A 19,126-nucleotide genomic window follows, 5' to 3' on the forward strand; every position below is an offset into this window, starting at 1 on the left:
CCGGTGGCAAATCTCAGCCCCGGTGCCGCATCGCTCTCCTCCTTCCTTGTCTTCCTCGCTCTCTTGTTCCCGTTAAGTAACAAACAAGACCGGTTTGGGAAAAAATATAAAAAAAAAACCCAAAAAAAAAACGAAAAGAAAAGCTACGACCAGAATGGCTCTCTTCTTCGCTGTTTTCTCCATCACCTCCTCCTCTTCTTCCTCCTCCTCCGGGATGTGTTGCAAAGAAAGAGAGTTACGGGTTTGGATACTGCACTTGGGGAAGGGGAAAGTCGTCAGACACCGCGGGACGCCCGACCTGCAAAACAGCGAAGGGGCTGTCACCCCGTGTCCCGGGGGACGGAAGGAAGGAGGGACGGGGACAGGGACCCAAATCCCAGTTTGAAACACACACACACAGATGGTCCCAGGCGCAGAGACCCTCGCACACACTGGAGGACATTTTTGGGGAAACCACGGCACCCGTGATGCTTTAGGTGAGCCGAGCCCCACCGGCAGGTCCTCCGGGCATCGCTGGGGGTGCAGCAGGGCCAGGCCCCCCACCGTCCCCCCACCGTCCCCCCCGTACCTCTCCGCAGGGCCAGGGTGAGCAGGGGTCAGTAGGGTCTGTTGGCATCTTTCGGCCGCTTTAGCTGGACTTTTAGCCTCTTCATGCCGATCTGGAAGCCGTTCATGGCCTGAATGGCTGCCTGAGCGCTCGTCGGATTGTCAAAACTGACGAAACCTGGGGGCGAGGGACGAGGTGACAAGAGGAGTTTGTCCCCGTAAACATCACAGGTTGCCACTTTACTTCAACCGAGGTGTGGAAATCCTGCAGGATGCTCCTGCGGGTAGCCTCAGGTGGAGCCCCACGTTGGGGGGCTGGGAGAGGGAGATGGTGGAGTAACAGCGCAGCTCTGGTGATGGGCTGATGGCATCTTTGGGGACACACCAAGGTCTGTAGGGACATTGAGGTGACAGGGTCTGTGGGGACACCAGCATAAGAAGGTCCACAGGGAGACTGGAGTGGTCCACAGGGACACTAAGGTGATGGGATTTGTGGGGTCACTGGGTGAAAGGGTCTATCAAAGCGATGGGGACACCAAGGTAACAGCGTCTGTGGGCTCAAGGAACATCCGGGTGACAGGGCCTCCAGAGTCACTGGGGTGACAGGGTCTGTGGGGACACCAAGGCCTGCAGGTCTGTGGAGACACCAGGGCAATGGGGTCCGGGGACACCAGTGTGACAGGACTTGTGGGTCCACCAAGGTGACACAGGCTATAGGGGCACTGTGGTGACAGGTCCGCAGGCCAGAGCATGATGGTGGCAGAGGTGGCACTCAGCTACATGAGCAGAAAATGGCAGTGGCAAGTGGTGACCAGCCTTCCCGGGCAGGCTGAGGACACGGGGGACAGTGTAAGAGGAAACAGCAGCAGGGCATGTCCTTCTGTCCTGGCACAGTGTGGGACAAATACTGCCCTTTGGCCTTGGGACAGACAGACACATTGCTCCAGCCATCATGTGGCTCTGATCACCCATTGGTGCTGCCTGAGCCAGTCCCCCGACCTGGGATGTTGGGGAGAGCTGAACCCTTGAGCTGGGGACATGGAGAAGAGCTGGAACCCCAAGCTAGGGACATTGGGGAGAGCCGAACCTCTGAACTGGGACATCTGGGAGAGCCAAACCCCCGAGCTGGGACAGCAGTGAGAGCGGGACATCCCGCACACCGGAACTTACCAAAGCATTTACTCTGGTTGGTGGCACGGTCCACAAAGACTTTGGCAGAGATGACATTGCCGAAAGGCAAGAACATCTGTGTGAGCTCCGCATCCCCGAACTCCTGGGGCAGGTGATAAATAAACAGGTTACAGCCTTCAGGACCTGGGTGACACACAAAGGACAGCCACATGTCAGCCACGAGGTGGGGGTCACCCCGGGGCAGGGGGTGGGGGGAAGCGAGGAGCCGCTGGCCCCACGGCGGGGTGGCCCCCACAACCCCTCACCTTCTCGCTGCTGCTGCGGGATGATGGGCGCTTGCTGGGGAAAGGCTTGGCTGATGGGTGCGTAGGCGGTGGGATACGCTGCTGGAAGAGAGAAAGGTGGTGCTGAGACCCCAGCACCCACCCTGCTCCCGACAAAGCCCTGGGAAGGGCTGGGGACAGGGATGTCCCCCGCTGCCACCCTCAATGGAGGTGCCTCTCCTGCCCCGGGGCTGCTGGCTCAGCCCTTCCCACCCCTGCCAGCATGGCCACGGTCTCCAGGCACACCCAGAATGCAGGAATGGCTCTCCCAGGAGGGATGCTGATGGCAGCAGTAATACAACCTCAAGGTTGAGGAAAGCCGGCACTTTTGGTTGAAAAAAAAAACCAAACCAAAAAATTTGGGGTCCAAAAGTTGACTTTCTGTTGAAAAACTGGAAATTGCTGTTAGTGCTCCTAATTAAATGACTGCCGGGCTCGATGTACTTCCATAAGATGCTTTGACTCCCTTGTCTCCGCATCCCATCTCCCCAGCCACTGGATTTGGCCATGTGACGAACATCTGAGGATTTCTGATATTTTGGTGCCTCCGTGGCCAACTCTACCAGTAGGTTGTCATGTCAGCAGGATCCAGCATGGAGCTGACTCTCCGTCACCTCCCAAACCTCATCCCCTTTCCTGGGTACCACCACCAGCTCTCCCCCACGGAGTTATCTCAGCCCAGTGGGTGCTAAAACTCACTTTCCTGCATCCAAAATTTGCATGGAGGGCCATGCTGGGAGCGCATCTGTGTTGCCGGGAATGAGGGGATGGAGCTCTGTATCAGTGTCACCCCTATTGCTGCCCCGGAGCTCCTGCCAGGGTATGGCACCCCATCCTCACCACATTAATCCGTGCCCAAGCACGCTGTCCCACTCCTGTGGTTCAACCCCAAGCTGACATTCACCCCCCTCAAAAATAAGGGTGAGGAGCAAAGAGGGACGAGAGGGAAGAAGTGCAAAGTTTGAGACCTGCATAGTGCTGCATGCCTGCGTAGGCTTGCTGGAGGGGATCTGCCACCGTAGGGCTTTGAGCTGGGAAGAGAAAAGAAGGGAGAAGGAAGAGAGAATAAGCCAGAGAAACCCAGGGATGAGCAGTTCCCGCGGGAGAGGGCTCTCGGCCAAGCACCACTGCGGAGGGGCAGAGCTGCTCCCTGCCGTTTTGTAGGAGCTGAGACCGTCGCCGACCTCACGGAGGCAGCGATGCCATGGGAAGAGGGAGGGATTTCGGTGAGTATCGGCGCACGGCTGGTTCATCTGGCATGTTCCCGGGGTGGGGAGCACCCCCGGAGCATCCCCATCCCCAGGGGAAACGCGACGGAACCCTCCCGGCCGGCCGCGAGGAGGGTTACCTGGGTAGGGGTGGATGCCGTTGGTGTAGATGGTCTCCGAGGCGGGCTGCCCGTTGGTCTGCGGTGGCAGCGGGCTGAAGCCGTTCACCCCGATCGGCGTGGCGATGCTGGGCACGGGCGCCGTGCTGATGCCGGGAGGGGTGCTCGTACCTGCGGGAGGGAGGCATCAGCACCGGCAGGTCCGTCCTACGCGCCCCCGAGGACGTCAAGCGGGTTGGGGGGCAAATGGAGGGGGGTTGTACCTGAAGAGGGGGTGAGGGGGGCGGCCACCAGCCCGCTGACGTTGAAGGCGGCCATTTGCTGCATCTGGGCAGCGGCGATGGCGGCCATGGGGTTCAGGCAGGTCCCCTGCGCCGCTGCCATCAGGGCCGCCTGCTGCTGCATGATCTTAAGGAAATAAAGGGGGGAAAAAGAGGAAAGGGAGCGAGAGGCAGAGAGAGAAGGGGGGGACAGGGGAGGATAAACTGGCATCCCCCCTCTGCACCCGCGCACAGGAGCTCAGAGGGATAAATGCCACCCGCTGCCAGACCCAGCGACAGGAGGAGGTCTATGTGATGCTAAAAAAGGTGATATATGGGACCGCTGTGCCCTACAGCCATGCCACCCTCACCTGGGGTGACTGAAACCCTCTGTTGTGCCCCAAAATGAGGATACACCAACACTGTCGGGCACCCACACCCTCTGGCACTGGTACAATCCCACAAAGGCTTTCACACACAAAACCACCCCTCCCCAACCGCAGGGCTCCCCCAAAACCCCCAGGTCCTGGCTGCAGCCAGCTCCTACCGCTTGCGTATAGGCCCCGTAGGCGCCGAACTGGATGGTCATGGGGTTGAAGATGCCCAGCTGCCCTGCCATCTGATGCATCCGCCGCAGGGTCCTCTCCTTATCCGTGTCCGCAAACTTCACCACCAGGCTGGAGGAGGCGCCCTGAGACAGGGGGAAGATGGGGCTGATGGTGGGGTCCCAGCCGTGCCCCTAAAAACGTCTCCTTGCTCCGGGGAGGGACCCGCTGGCTCGCAAGCAGCTGCAGCATCCTCAGCCCCTGAGATACTGCCCAGCTTGGCAGCAGCAACCAGCAATCGATGTGAGGTTTAATTATAGCCGGCTTTTCTCCCCCAGTGGCAGCTCCCTGACCTCTGTTTCCTTTTTCCCCCTCTCCTCGTTCACAATTTTGACCTTCAGTGTTAATTACACAGCCCCTTTCTCCAGCGAAGAGGGAATTAGCTCCGCGTGCCCACCCCCGAGGGCTCAGCACCCTGGCAGGGACAAACCTCGCAGTGATCTGGCCGACAAATTGCCGGTCCATGGGATTTTGATCCAATTAGACAGAGGATCAAATTAGGCGGTGATTGGATTACGCAGGCAGCATGGGACCGAACAGGGCAGGGCGAGAGCCCGGCACTTACCGGCATGGTTTGGCTGCCGTGCAGGCTGTTGATGGCAGCCTGCGCCTCGGCGTGACTGCCGTACTTCACAAAGGCACAACCTAAGGGCAGAGAGGGGACAAGGCAGGGGTCAGATTCAGCCGCTGCAGGAGCCAGCGCTGCCTGGCCAGCGGCTCCCACCCTCCGTGGGTCCTGGCGGCCCGCGGGGTGCTCACTCGGCTCCCCAGAGCCCACCTTTGCTGGCTCCATCGGGCCCTCGGAGGATGGTGCACTCCTCGATCTGGCCAAAGGGTTCAAAGAGGCGCCGGACGTCGTCCTCGCTCTGCTGCTTCCCCAGCATGCCCACAAAGAGCTTCCTGTCTTCTAAAAACAAAACCAAGCCCGTCAGAGAACGGGACGCCACTCACCCTCCCGTCCCTTCATCCCTGGTTTGCAAACAGCATGCGGAGGGGAAAGAGCTGAGTGACACCGCAGCCTGGGGAGGGAGCGATGCCGATCCGGCAGCAATGACACAGGGTTTATCACCTCCATCCTACAAAATGCTCAGATTGGGAAAACCTCTCCTGCAGGGAAATCGCCTAGGGGTGATGCTGGGAGAGATGGCTCCCGGTTCAAGGACCAGAGCTGGGGCTTTTCCCAGGGATGGAGGAGTTGGCTCCCCCGGCACAGATGTGGGATGCAGCTGGGAAACAAAGAGAGCCCACGAGCCCACAAAACAGCGGCGATTTGCTTCATATGATTGACTCGCAGAATAACCCACAGCCTCTGGCCATGCCCAGGGGACATAAATAACCCAAACATGAGGGAAGGGAGAGTAAATAATGAGAATCTCATGATTATTACCAGCATCTGTCTTGCGCGGCCACGCGCTCCCACCGTGCGCTAATGGCATTTGACAAAGAAAATAAGGTACCCTGTCAAGAGCGTTGCCGGGGAAATAAATAAATAATGGCAGGAGACGATTAATGCTCTGTCCGTTAAGGTACCGGGAAAATTAGTTAAGGGAATAGGGCTCGTGTGTTGTCTAGTTAAACATAAACCATCTCCCAGCGAAGGCGGCCGGGGGGAATGGGCTCGGTGGCCGAGCATCGCCTCCTGGGCGAGGGGGCCGGAGCCGGGCGCCTGAGCTCGCCCATCGATTTTTAATCCTTCACCAATTACGCTCAGTAAGTGGGTAATTTATTTGCTGGGTCCCTCCGGGACGTGCCAGAACCGGCTTGCACCGTGTTTAATAATGTGTTTTGAATAGGGGGATGTCTAACCCGGCCATCCCGCCAAGGGCAGGCGGCCCCATGCGAGCATCCGACTGCGCCTACGTGTCCAGAGCTCGCTTGTGGCACTGGGAACATCTGCTGTTGATCTGATTCCTGCAATTTTGCCCAAATTATTGACTAAGCCTGGAAACGACCACGGAGAATGTATGAGGGGGGTGTCAGCGGTTTCTGTTTGAGGGGGGGCTCAGGCCATATGTGGCTGACTCCCACACCCTGACTCTGCTGGAGGCCCCCGCAAGCAGCTCCGGGGAGGCAATTAGGTTGATTGATGGATGAAGGGGCTGATGGAGAGCGGCTGGCTGGCGCTCTGCCTGGCATGATGTCTAGGACGTTCATGGTATGACATCAGGATGTTCACGTATGACATCAGGATGTTCTTGGTATGATGTCAGGGTGTTCCCAGCATGACATCAGGACGTCCTCCCCAGCCAACCAGGTGGGGAGAGCCGGGATTGAATTTGCTCTGTGCTTTGGTTTGGATGCCACTAGCAAAGGCAGCTCCTTCCACGAGGTTTCTCTGCAAACAAACCTCCCCACGGAAGCCCCTGGGATGCCACTGTGTCCCCTGTCACCCTCCTGGGTGGCCCTGCGCCCCCCTGCCCATGCGGGGCAGCCGGGGAAGGGGGGACCTACCTCCTCTGCCCTCGCTGTCGGCCGGTTTCACCTGGATGGGACGGTTCATCTGCAAGACACAAGCGGGAGCGGATGGTCATTGGCAGTGCTGTGTCCCCCTCAAACCCTTTCCATGGGGCACAGCAAGATTTGGCCCCAGGCTGGCACAAGGGACCAGGGTGGGGAGCAGGGGAAGGACCTGCAAGAACAGAGCTGGGGCTCGCGGCCACGCCGAACCGGGGATGCTGCGGGCAGAGGGTGATGCTACGGTCCCGGGGATGGGTACCCGGTGCTGCAGGCACCCGCTGGGCCACTGGTGCCAGCCTTGGCCGCCTGCCTGCTTTCCTCGACTGCAAAGGACTGCAGAGGCAGCAGCAGTACCCAGCCGGCCCCGGCCCCTCTGGCAGCACTGCCACCACTCTCCTTTTCCCCATTCTCACCCAATTTCAGCCTCCTCTTGAGCGTCGCCACCGCGGGTACACGTAAGGGTGACATGTATGTGCAGCAGGACACGCCGGGCCAGTGCACACGCCCCTGGCCTGCTGCCCCACGGAGCCATTTCTCCTCCTCTCTCCCCCTCCTTTTCCCCCCTCTTTTAGCCGAAAAAATGCTACAATTACGGCCGTTTCCATGGCAACAAGCGTGCTTCCCCCGCGATGCTGCAGAGCCCGAGCCATGTGCTCGATGGGGTCGTCACGGCAACGGCGGGATGTCACGCATGACGGGGCGGGTGTGCGCGCACACGTCCACGGCTCGAGCACGGCACAGGGACAGCCACGCACACACGCGTGCTGCTGTCACACCCACGCGGGTGTGTACCCCCACCCCGGGGTTCCCCCTCGGGCACCCTTGGAGGGGGTCCCCAAATTTAGGGGCTGGGTGGGGGCAGCGCTAGGCTCCCCCCCCACCCCCCACCGCCCCAGGGTGAGGAAGAGGATGGTTAAGGAAGAAGAGGAGGGAGGTTTCCACAGCAACCGCCTCGTCTCCAGGGAAACACTGGGAGAAATGTCAGCGCAGAGCTGGGGATGCTCCAGGGAGGGGACCGAGCCGCGGGGTGGCACTGAGGGACGCAGGACCACCCGGCCAACCCTCATGTCACCCATCGCATCACCGGTCCCCCAAACATCCACCCCATCCCCTGCACCGGGGCAGGATCCGGCTCACCCCAAACCCCGAAGGCTCTCTGTGACAGCACAGAGACCTGTGGGATTGACGTCCCCCTCGTATCCCATATCCCTGCCATGTCCAGGAGGGAAACCTATTTTGGGGGAGGTGGGGGGAGGCTGACCCCTCTCCACCAACCCACCAGTCCCTTTTACCAGCGCGATGGCCTTTGATGGAATAAATTTCCCGTGCCCGCTGCTGTATGCTTAATGTAATAAACCCGGCGAGTATGATTTAGAATAACATTTACGGAGCCGCAGAGTGTCATTTTGATGTGTCTCCCGTCTCCGCTTGCCGGTTATTAAACTGTATTGATTCTCCAGGAGCGGCTGATGTTTATAAATGTCAGGCCTCGGGGACCGGCTAACCTACCCCGGGGCTGCTGCACCGTGCTGGGGAGAAACCGCCCCGGCCTGTGGACACCCCTGAAAGGGGTTTTTGGCAACCCTGGCGTCGCCCCATGCCCACCCCGGGGTGTTCGGTGCCCCCCTACACCCGCTTCTGTGACACAGGCAGATGGCGTGGGCACCCAGAGCTCCCCCTGCAACTGGTTGTCTGGTGGCCACCTGTCCGTCTGTCCCCACAGCACCCCTGCACCATGGTCCTGTGCCCACAGTCACCCACCGCTGCCCAACAGCCCTCTATCCACCCATTCCCCAACATCCAAACAACCACTCAGCCATCTCCCTCTCCTCCTGACACCCCCGTCTCCACCCCCAACACCTATCCATCCATTCACCCATCCCCAGCACCCACCCAATCACTTGTACACCCATCTCCCACCACAATCCACCCATCAATTCCCCCATCCATCCCCTAACACCCATCCACCCCGCAGCACCCACCCATACCCCCAACACCCATCCATCCACCCCCCAACACCCATCCACCCCTGTAGCACCCTTACACCCACCCATCTCCCAGCCACCCTCCTTTCCACCCCCACAGCACCCACACATCCACTCATCCATCCCCCAACTCCTACCCATCTTCCCCCCATCCTCGCACACCCCGAGGTCACACTGATGCACCCAGGGTCACAGGAGACCCCATCTGGAGTGTCCCAGCACCCACCAGTCACTGTCACCCGTGGGTGCCCCACAGAGCCCCAGCTATGGCACCCCACGGCCAAATCACCAGTGTGTACAGCCTGAGGGGGTCACCACCGGTTGCTAAACCACCTCCTGACCACTTGGGCAATGTCTCTCACCCAAATTCAGAGCCCCTCAGCAGTCTGGGCACCAGGGAGAGACAGCCCATGGAAAATAACTGTCGAGGGACCTGTCCATGGGACAGCGTCACCTCTGGCCCTCACTCCTTCCTCGGTGTCACCCTCCTCCTCCTCATGCCCAACAGCCAGACGATCCGGCAGGCCACCACGCATCTGAAAGCCGAGATGGAGGCGCCAGGTGACGCTGGAGCAGCAGGCACCCACAGGAGCCTGGTGCCCACGTCACCCCGGGGGTCCCCAGGCAGCCAACACCTGGTGCAGGGAGACAGGCGTTTGGGTACAGGCAGCCACCCATCACAGGAACACCCTGCCAGAGCTCTGGGGGTGAACTCACAGCAAGGGGACACAGCCGGCCTGGGGACAGTCATACCACCGCACAGGCACACAACCATCCTAGCACATCCCCACACACAGCCATGCATCCCCTACAGCTGCACTCCCACTCCCGCACATCCCTGTGCACAACCGCAAACCCACACACAGCATCCTCCATGCACACCCAGAGCTGCACGCTCGCCTCAGCACCTCCACTGCACAACTGTACACCTACACAGCCGCACGCTTGCACCCACACAGCCCCACGCACCACCATACACCCATCCTAGCACGGCTGCACACCCACGTGCAGCTGCACACCTACCCCAAGCCCTGTGTACACCCGCACACAACACCCGCACACCCCGAGCCCAGCGTCCTCATGAGCACCCGCCCACCCACAGCCGCACACCCACACAACACCCAGAGCACCCTCCCCGCAGCTGTGGATCCCACACAACCACGGGTACACACACAGGCACACAGCCGGCGTCACTGTCCGACACAACACCCCTTGCCTCAGTTTCCCCCTTGCGGCAGCGGGACCTGCAGTGGGACCCCCGGCAGCCCTCTATGGACACACGGACACCCAGTGCGGGACACCACACCTGGACGGCCACAGTTCCCCCCGTCCCCACCACCACCCACGCACACCCCAGCCCTGCGCACCCCCGGACAGCCCCCCCCACCGGGCACCCACAATGCAGGAGCCCACACAACACCTGTACGTGCACATGCACTCTCTTCTCCCTGCTCACACCCAGTGTGTGTGCACACACGTGTGTGCACACTTACACCCCTGGGAGCACCCACCCACCAGTGCCACCCCCCAGGCCCACATACACCCCACCACCACCACACACACAATCGCTGGGTGCAAGCATGCCCTCAGCACCTACTTACACACACACAAACAGAGCATCCTTGGGTGCAAATACACCCTCCCCACCAACACCCACTTGCGCACACCCCAGGGGCAAAACCGTACCCACCGCCAACACACCCCTGCACCATCTGTGGGTGCAACATCCCCCCAAGAGCATCCCCTTGCACGCCTGCAGCCACACACACAACACCAACACACGCACACACAAACCCAGGGTGGAAAAATACACCCTCTAGCCAACACACAAACACACAAACCCATCCCTGGGTGCACATACACCCTCTTCACCAGCACAGGCGTGCACACACTCCATCCCTGCCTGCAAATACAACCTGCTCACCAACACCCTCTCCCCCCCGCACCGTTCCTGGGTGCAGCTACACCCTCCTCACCAACACCCGCACTCACACACAGCATCCCTGTGTGCGGATACACCCTTTTCACCGCCACCCCCCCTGCCAGCACCCTCCCCATCCCTGGATGCAGATACACCCTCCTCACCGCCACACACACACACAACCCCCATCCCTGCGTGCAAATACACCCCCCCACCAAAACACGCACCCCGTTGCTGGCTGCAGACATACCCTCCCCATCATCACATGAATACCCCCCATCACTGGGAGCAGATACACCCCCTCACCATCACCCACACCCCATCCCTGGGTGTAGGTACACCCTCCCCACCAACACCCCCCATCCCCGGGAGCAGATACACCCCCTCACCGTCACCCACACCCCATCCCTGGGTGTAGGTACACCCCCCCCACCAACACCCCCCATCCCCGGGAGCAGATACACCCCCTCACCGTCACCCGCACCCCATCCCTGGGTGCAGGTACACCCTCCCCATCATCACACCAACACCCGCCCGACCCCCGGCAGCAGATACACCCCCTCACCATCACCCCCCGCCCCATCCCTGGGTGCAAACACCGCCCCCGGGGTGCAGACCCCCCCTCCCCGGGTTCAAGCTCCCCCACCCCCGCCTCGGCGGGTGCGGATGCCCCGGCAGAGGCGACCGGGCCGGGCCGGCGGCAGACAAAGGCGGGGCCCTACCTCGATGCAGAGGATCTTGGACCCGGCGGGCACCCACAGCACGGGCGGCCGCGGCCCCGGCGCCGGCACCTGCGGCAGCTGCATGGCCCGGCCCGGCCCGGCCCGGCCCGGCCCCGCTTGGGCTCGGCCCCGGTTCGGCCCGGCCCCGCCTGGGCTCGGCCCGGCCCGGAGCGGCTCGGCTGGGTCCGGCCCGATTCGGCTGGGCTCGCGCAGCGGCGCGCGCGGAGCGGGGGGGGGCTGGGGGGGGGGGGGGGGGGGGAGGGGCGGGGCAGGGGGCGGGGCGAACGCAGCCCCTACCGAGCCGGGCCGAGCCGGGCCGGGCCGAGAGGAGGGGTGGGGCTAGGATGGGGACACGCCCCCTATTTCCCTCCCTCGGGCTACGCCACGCCCCCCGCGCCGCGCTGGGGGCGGGGCCTGGACGGGGTGGGGGGACACGGGGGCGCGGAGCACGGGGGGGGGGAGCGGAGGGACAGGGGGTGAGCACATCTATAGGGGCTGTGAGCACAGGTATAGGGACCGTGAGTAAAGCTATAGGGACCGTGAGCACAGGTATAGGGGTGCGCACAGCTATAGGGACCGTGAGCACAGGGATGTGCACAGCTATAGGGGCTGTCAGCACATCTATAGGGGCTGTGAGCACAGCTATAGGGACTGTGAGCACAGGGGTGTGCACAGCTATAGGGGCCGTCGGCACAGCTACAGGGGCCATGAGCACAGGGACAGGGGTGTGCACAGCTACAGGGACTGTGAGCACAGCTATAGGGACCGTGATCACAGGTGTAGAGGCTGTAAGCACAGGCACAGGGATGTGCACACCTATAGGGGCTGCGAGCACAGGTATAGGGGCTATGACCACTGGGACAGGGGTGTGCACAGCAATAGGGGCTGTCAGCACAGCTATAGGGGTCGTAACCACAGGTATAGGGGCTGTGAGCACAGGCACAGGGATGTGTACACCTATAGGGGCTGTGAGCACAGGTATAGGGACCATGAGCACAGCTATAGGGACAGCTCAGGGACAGGGGTGTGCATGGCTAGAGAGACTGTGCGTGCAGGGACAGGGGTGTGCACATCTATAGGTGCTGTGAGCACAGGCACAAGAGTGTGCACACCTATAGGGACCGTGAGCACAGTTATAGGGGCCATGAGCACAGGGACAGGGGTTTCACAGCTATAGTGGGTGTGCACAGACACAGGGGTGTGTGCACAGGCAGACATGGGTGTGCATACAAGCACGCCCGGCTGTGCACAAGCACGGAGGAGTGTGCACAGACACAGGGGTGTGTGCACAAGCACAAGGGTGCAGACATGTGCCCAGCTGCGGCTGTGCGTCCCGGTGGATGCACACCCACGCACCGCACAGAGGGGTGTGCACAGACATGTGCCTACGCAGGGGCACATGCCCGCACACCCACGTGCAAGGGTGTGCTCACACACACACGCCTGTGCTAGGGTGTGGGGTGGGAAGTGAGCAGCTACAGCAGCCATACACCTTGCGCACGCGTGTGTATGCACATGGGTGTGTGTGATGAGAAGGGGACACAGGCAGGCCCTGACCCTGCACCTCCTCGGGGCTGCCGAAGTGGGCTGTTAACTCTTAAGCCTACTGATGGACAGCACAACCAGCTACAGCCATGTCCCTGTGAACCTTGTTCCTTTCCATCAGCTCCGCGCACCCGAGGCAGGGATTGATATTCACGGGCCCCGGCACTTTCCCCAGCCAACCAGCGGCCCTATTGATTTTTATTTAGGCGAATAATTAAATATTTATTTTCACTTTGTTAAGCTCGGGAGGTCGGAGCCCACAGAAAGCACAACAGCACGCGGGAGGCAGGAAAATCAATGCCTCGGTTTGTGGCCGCTGGAGCAGCTCCTGCGCCCGCACCCCAGGCAGGTGTCACCGTCCCCCGCCCCAGCTCACCCCCACCCCCCGGTGTCACTTACCCCCGGCAGCGTCTTCTGCTCGTGCAGGGCGCTCTGCGCCTTCAGGGCTGAGTCGCGGGCGCAGTAGGTGAGGAAGGCACAGCCTGCGGAGATGGGGAGATGGGGGTCAGTGTCTGGCCCAGCACCCCTTCAAAGCCCCGGGCATGTGGAGAGCAGGTGGCGAGGCTAACACGGAGTTGGGGTGTCTCAGCACCCTGGCACCCAGCACCCTGGCATCTTGACATCCAGCACACCGGCACCCTGGCACCCAGCACCCTGCTATCCCGACATCCAGCACCCTGCTATCCCGACATCCAGCACCCTACTATCCTGACATCCAGCACCCCAGCGCCTTGGCACCACGGCATTCAGCACCCTGGCACCCTGGTACCCTGACATCCAGCACACCGCCATCCTGGCACCCAGCACCCCATCACCCTGGCACTCTGACATCCAGCACACTGGCATCCAGCACCCTGGCACCCTGACATCCAGCACCATGGTATCCGGCACATCAGCACCCTGACGTCCAGCACACCGGCACCCTGGGATCCTGGCATCCAGCACCCCGGCACCTTGGCACCATGGCATTCAGCACCCCAGCACCCTGGCACCTTGACATCCAGCACACCAGCACCCTGGCACTCTGTCACTCTGGTATCCAGCACCCTGGCACCCTGACATCCAGCACCCCAGCACCTTGGCACCCATGGTATCCGGCACCATGGCATCCTGGTACTCCATCACTCTGACATCCAGCACCCCAGCACCCTGGCATCCTGACATCCAGCACACCAGCACCCTGGCATCCTGGTACCCTGGCACCTTGACATCCAGCACACCGGCACCCTGGCACGCAGCACCCTGGTACCCTGGCACCAATCACCTCAGCACCCAGGTGGGCGCCCTCAGCACCCAGGTGGGCACCACCACTAGCAGGACCAGAGCTCAGCCCCAAAACAGGCTGGGAGGTCTCAATATAAAAAAAAAAAAAAAAAAAAAAGATGGAGCAGCGGGATGAAGGAGGGAGCAAGGCAAGAGCAAGCAGCGAGTATGGCAGCGCGTGGGCAGCAGCGCTCTGGCCCCGAGCTCCGGGGAAAGCCGCAGCCAAAGCCCTCCGGGAACTGGATCTCCAGGCATTGGAGGCCGTGCATCCCAGCTTGCCGCCACACTTCTCCCAGCCCCGAGCATCCTCCTCGGGATGAGACTCGTGTGGCGAAGGCGCTCTGGCTCATCCAACATCGTGGCGCTTCGGGAATCGGGAATACGCCTGGGGCGAGGTTTTTCCCACGCTGACTCACGCTGCCGAGCCGCTCACTCGCTCAGAGCTGGTGGCAACGAGCGAGCTCCGGGGATGGGGTCCGGTCCTCTCCCCTCCGTCTCTCCCATTCCCGTGGGAGCATCCCGGGTCCCCGTGCCGCCACCGCGCTGCTCCCTCCCCGAGGGCTCCCCCCCAATTTGCTGGGGTCACATCCAAAAGCGTCTGAAAGTGATATTAAAACAGCAGCAAAACAGTTTCCCTTCAACAAAGTAAATATTTAATGAATAAAATTGACATTGATGCATTTTTAATATTGGCACAATTAAATCCGCCAGCTGATTAAGTATTAATAACTCTTAATAAGTACAATCAGCGTGCCTGGGAGGAGAGGGAGCACGGCAGCGGGGCGGGGGGACACTGAGGGATGGGGTCCCTTGCCCGTATTGGGGTGTTGGAAACATCTGCCCTCACGGGGAGCGAGGAGAGATCCCTCCCAGTTAAATAGCAGCCCCGCTGCGGGTGGAAAGGGGAGGTCAGCGCAGCAGCTCGCGTCACTCCCGGTGCCATTTCCAGTGTTTACCATCCGTAATCAAGTTGGCTTCCTCCTCTCTGCTCTTTTTCTCCCCCTTTTTCCCCCCCACCCCCTTCACCCCTGAAGGCAACAACAATGTGGACGGTGCCTGGGTGTTCGGGAGAAGTTTGGAGGGCTGGACCAGGAGCAATCCCACTCTGGATGCTCGCTGGGAGGAAGGATGTTGTCCGAATTACAGGAGCATCTGCAATTAAATCACGTGTCTGGGCCGCAGCGGTTGAAGCCCCGCGTTGGAGGAAGCGCCGAGGGGACCTGGCAAGGTGTGAATCCCATCGTTCGGGGCACGCAAGCAACTTCAGAGCTGCCTGGAGACATTTCGGAGGCCGCGGTGCCAAGAACGATGGAGTCCGGGCAGCTGCCCCACGGCCAGAGGGCACCAACGCAGAAGCATCTGCAAGCACCAAGTTTCAGCTTCCCAGAAAGTCCCGGCGAAGCGGGCGCTGCCCGTGGCACAGGGGATCGGTGACAGCGTGCGGAGGAGTGTGAGATCCTGTCTGGGTGACACCTGGGGTGCCCTGACCCCGCTGCAGTGCCACAGACCCCCAGCTCACAGGTGGGGGAGTTCCGTAAAGACCTCGACGGTGCACGCGTGAGCCCCTCGGTGCACCACTGCTGGGGACGCCAGATGCTCTGCACCCCATGCCGGGATGCCGGCCAGGCTGGCAGCAATCCCGGTCCTGCCGGGTCACAGAGACCCGGGGCATGGCGCAGGCAGGGGGCCGGGCAGGTGGGTGCCCCCATCCGCGGTGGGTGCCCGTATCCCAGGTGGGTGCCTCCGTTCCAGGGGTGCTCCAACTCCAGCGGTGCCCAAAACTCATGTGGGTGTCCCAAAGCCAGACAGGTGCCCCCAACCCAAGCAGGTGCCCGAAACACTGCTAGGGTGCTCCCAAGTCGGACAGCAGCTCCCAACCCCAGGTTAGTGCCCCCACCTCAGGTGGGTGTCTCCATCCCAGGGGTACGTCCACCTTCGACTGGTGCCTCTGCCTCAAGGGTGCCCCAATCTTAGGGGTGTCTCACCTTAGGTGTAGCCCAGCTCAAGTGTACCCCACTTCAGGGCTGCTCCATACCAGGATGCCCCATACTGGGGTGCCCCCACATCAGAGATGCCCCATACCAGTGTGACCAATACCAGGGTGACCCATACTGGGATACATCCACCTCAAGAGCACCCCATACCAGGGTGCCACACCTCAGGAGTTCCCTGGTCTCAGGGTGCCCCACCTCAAGGGTGCCCCCAGCTTAGGGGTACCTTCACCTCAGGGGTATCCCCACATCAGGGATCCTCCCACTTCGTTGAGTACCTGCAGATCAGGGGTACCTCACCTCAGAGGTGCCCCACACTGGGGTGCCCCACCTCAGGGGTACTTCCAGATCATGGATGCCCCACCTCAGGCTGTCGCCCACCTCAGGGGTACCTCCACCTCAGGGTGTCCCACCTCAGGGACGCCTCTCCTCAGGGGTACTTCCACATCATGGGTGTTCCACCTCAGGGTATCTCACCTGAGGGGTACCCCCTGCCTCAGGTGTACCTCACCTCAGGGATGCCCCATACTTGGGTGCCCCACCTCAGGTGGGTGTCTCCATCCCAGGGCTACATCCACCTTCGACTGGTGCTTCCACCTCAGGGGTACCCCAGTCTTAGGGGTGCCCCACCTTAGGTGTAGCCCACCTCAAGTGTACCCCACTTCAGGGGTGCACCTGTGGGGTATCCCACCTCAGGGTGTCCCACCTCAGAGGTGCCCCACCTGAGGGGTACCCCCATCTCAGGGTGTCCCATCTCAGGCTTTCCCACCTCAGGGGTGCCCCATACCTGAGTGTCCCACCTCAGGGGCACCCCCACCTCAGGGTATCCCCACCTCAGGGTGGCCCACCTCAGGGTGGCCCACCTCGGGATGTCCCATACCTGGGTGCCCCACCTGAGGGTCACCCCCACCTCAGGGTATTCCACCTCAGGGTATCCCCACTTGAGGCTGTTCTACCTCAGGGTGTCCCACCTCGGGTTTTCCCACCTCAGGGGTGTCCCATACCTGGGTGTCCCACCTCAGGGGCGCCTCACCTCAGGCTGTCCCACCTCAGGGTATCCCCACCTCAGGGGTGCCTCACCTCAGGCTGTCTCACCTCAGGGTGTCCCATTCCTGGGTGCCCCACCTGAGGGGCACCCCTGCCTCAGGATGTTCTACCTCAGGGTATTCCCACCTCGGCGTGTCCCTCCTCAGGTGGACCTCACATCAGGGTGTCCCACCTCAGGTTTTCTCACCTCAGGGGTGCCCCATACCTGGGTGTCCCACCTCAGGGCACCTCACCTCAGGCTGTCCCACCTCAGGGTGTCCCACATCAGAGCATCCCACCTCAGGCGGACCTCACCTCAGGCTGTCCCACCTCGGGGTGTCCCACCTCAGGCCTTCTCACCTCGGGGGTGCCCCATACCTGGGTGTCCCACCTCAGGAGCGCCTCACCTCAGGGTATCCCCACCTCAGAGGCACCTCACCTCATGCTGTCCCACCTCAAGGTGTCCCACATCAGAGCATCCCACCTCAGGCGGACCTCACCTCAGGCTGTCCCGCCTCGGGGTGTCCCACCTCAGGCCTTCTCACCTCGGGGGTGCCCCATACCTGGGTGTCCCACCTCAGGGGCACCCCCACCTCAGGGTATCCCCACCTCAGGGTGGCCCACCTCAGGCTTTCCCACCTCGGGAGTGCCCCACACCTGGGTGTCCCACCTCAGGAGCACCTCACCTCAGGGCACATCACCTCAGGCTGTGCCACCTCAGGACGCCACGCCTGTCTGCGCCCCCCCGCCCCCCGGCTCCCCCGTACCTTTGTGCATGCCGGTGAAGCGATCCTTGAGGACGGTGAGCTCGTAGATGCGGCCGAACTCCTCGAAGAGCGGCTTGAGGTCGCTCTCCTCCAGGTTGCGCGGGATCTGCCCCACGAAGAGCTTGATGGCGTCGTGATCCTTCATGGCGATGGCGCCGGGCGGGCGGCTCAGCCCGTTCACTCGGCCGCTGTTCGCGGTGCTGAACGCCGCCCCCGCCTCCGCCGCCGCCGCCGCCACGCCGCTGCCCGCCGCGGCCATGGCCCCGCTCCGCCGCCGCCGCCGCCGCCGCCGCTGCGGGAGGCGCCCGCCGCCCCGCCCCGCCCCGCCCCGCCCCGCTCGGCGCCGCTCGGAACCGCTCGGAACCGCTCGGCACCGCTCGGCTCGGCCCGGGCCTCTCCGCTCACAACACCGCCAACACACATACCCCCCCCCCCCCCGCCTCGCGCTCCCTCCCGCCGGCGGGTGACGTCAGCCGGCGAGACGCAAGGTATTAGCATAATGAGGGAGGCGGCGGCCAATCGGGAAGGGAGGCTGGCGGCGGGGCTCCGCCCACTGCTCCCCCCTGCCGGGCCCACCCCGCACCCCTTCATCCCCGTCACCCTCCCGCCGCCATCACCCCTCTCACCCCCCATCGCCCCCCGCCACCCCATGTCACCCCCTCTCACCCCGTGTCACCCCCCGTCACCCTCCGGCGGGGCTGAGCAGCCTCCTGCCCTCACCCCCACGGCCCTCAGTAGGTTCCAGAGTTAACACCCCACCCACCGCGAGGGTTTAAATCCACGGAAAAGGCTCATAAAGGGACAATTTGGGAACAATTCGTTGCCTTTTTCATCTCGACAGAGCCCACGCCGGCCCGGATGCCCCCCTCGGGGCTGCCCCGGGGGGGGGGGGAAATGCCTCCCTCCTGCACCCCAAAAAATCTTTAATTAGAGCGAACGGCTTTCAGACCTGGCACAGGCATTAATTAATTACTCCTAGAGCAGCAGCTGGGCTGGGGGTGCCCGGCTTCCCCGGCACACTGCCACGCGTGTGCATGTGTGTGCAAGCATGTGCACAAGCACACGTGTTCACAAGCACGCCCGTGTTCGCAAGCGCCCCGATGCACACGCGTGCATGAGCACACACGTGCACACGCGTGCACATGCACACAAGCCCATGCACACAGCTGCAGGTACGTGCAAACACATGCAAGCGTGTCCCCATAAACCCCCCCGGAGGGAGCCGGCGCCCGGGGCGGGCACCCATGGGTGGGTTTC

The 19,126-nt window shown here is 62.1% G+C and overlaps 1 protein-coding gene across 1 annotated transcript; it reads right to left on the bottom strand.

The window, feature by feature from the left end:
• Positions 1-222: 222 nt before the first annotated feature.
• CELF6 (CUGBP Elav-like family member 6) lies at positions 223-18,128 on the bottom strand (the record flags this gene model as incomplete). Its single annotated transcript, XM_082489060.1, has 13 exons — positions 223-298; positions 569-724; positions 1,717-1,860; positions 1,983-2,063; positions 2,969-3,031; positions 3,349-3,498; positions 3,591-3,735; positions 4,135-4,278; positions 4,758-4,837; positions 4,971-5,099; positions 6,644-6,692; positions 13,222-13,304; positions 17,870-18,128. The coding sequence occupies 12 exons, from the start codon at positions 18,126-18,128 to the stop codon at positions 597-599; spliced, it is 1,455 nt and encodes a 484-aa protein (XP_082345186.1). The 3' UTR covers positions 223-298; positions 569-596.
• Between the last annotated feature and the right edge of the window lie 998 nt (positions 18,129-19,126).

Source organism: Vanellus vanellus, assembly GCF_965231255.1.
Source record: "Vanellus vanellus genome assembly, chromosome: 11".
Classification (NCBI taxonomy): domain Eukaryota; kingdom Metazoa; phylum Chordata; class Aves; order Charadriiformes; family Charadriidae; genus Vanellus; species Vanellus vanellus.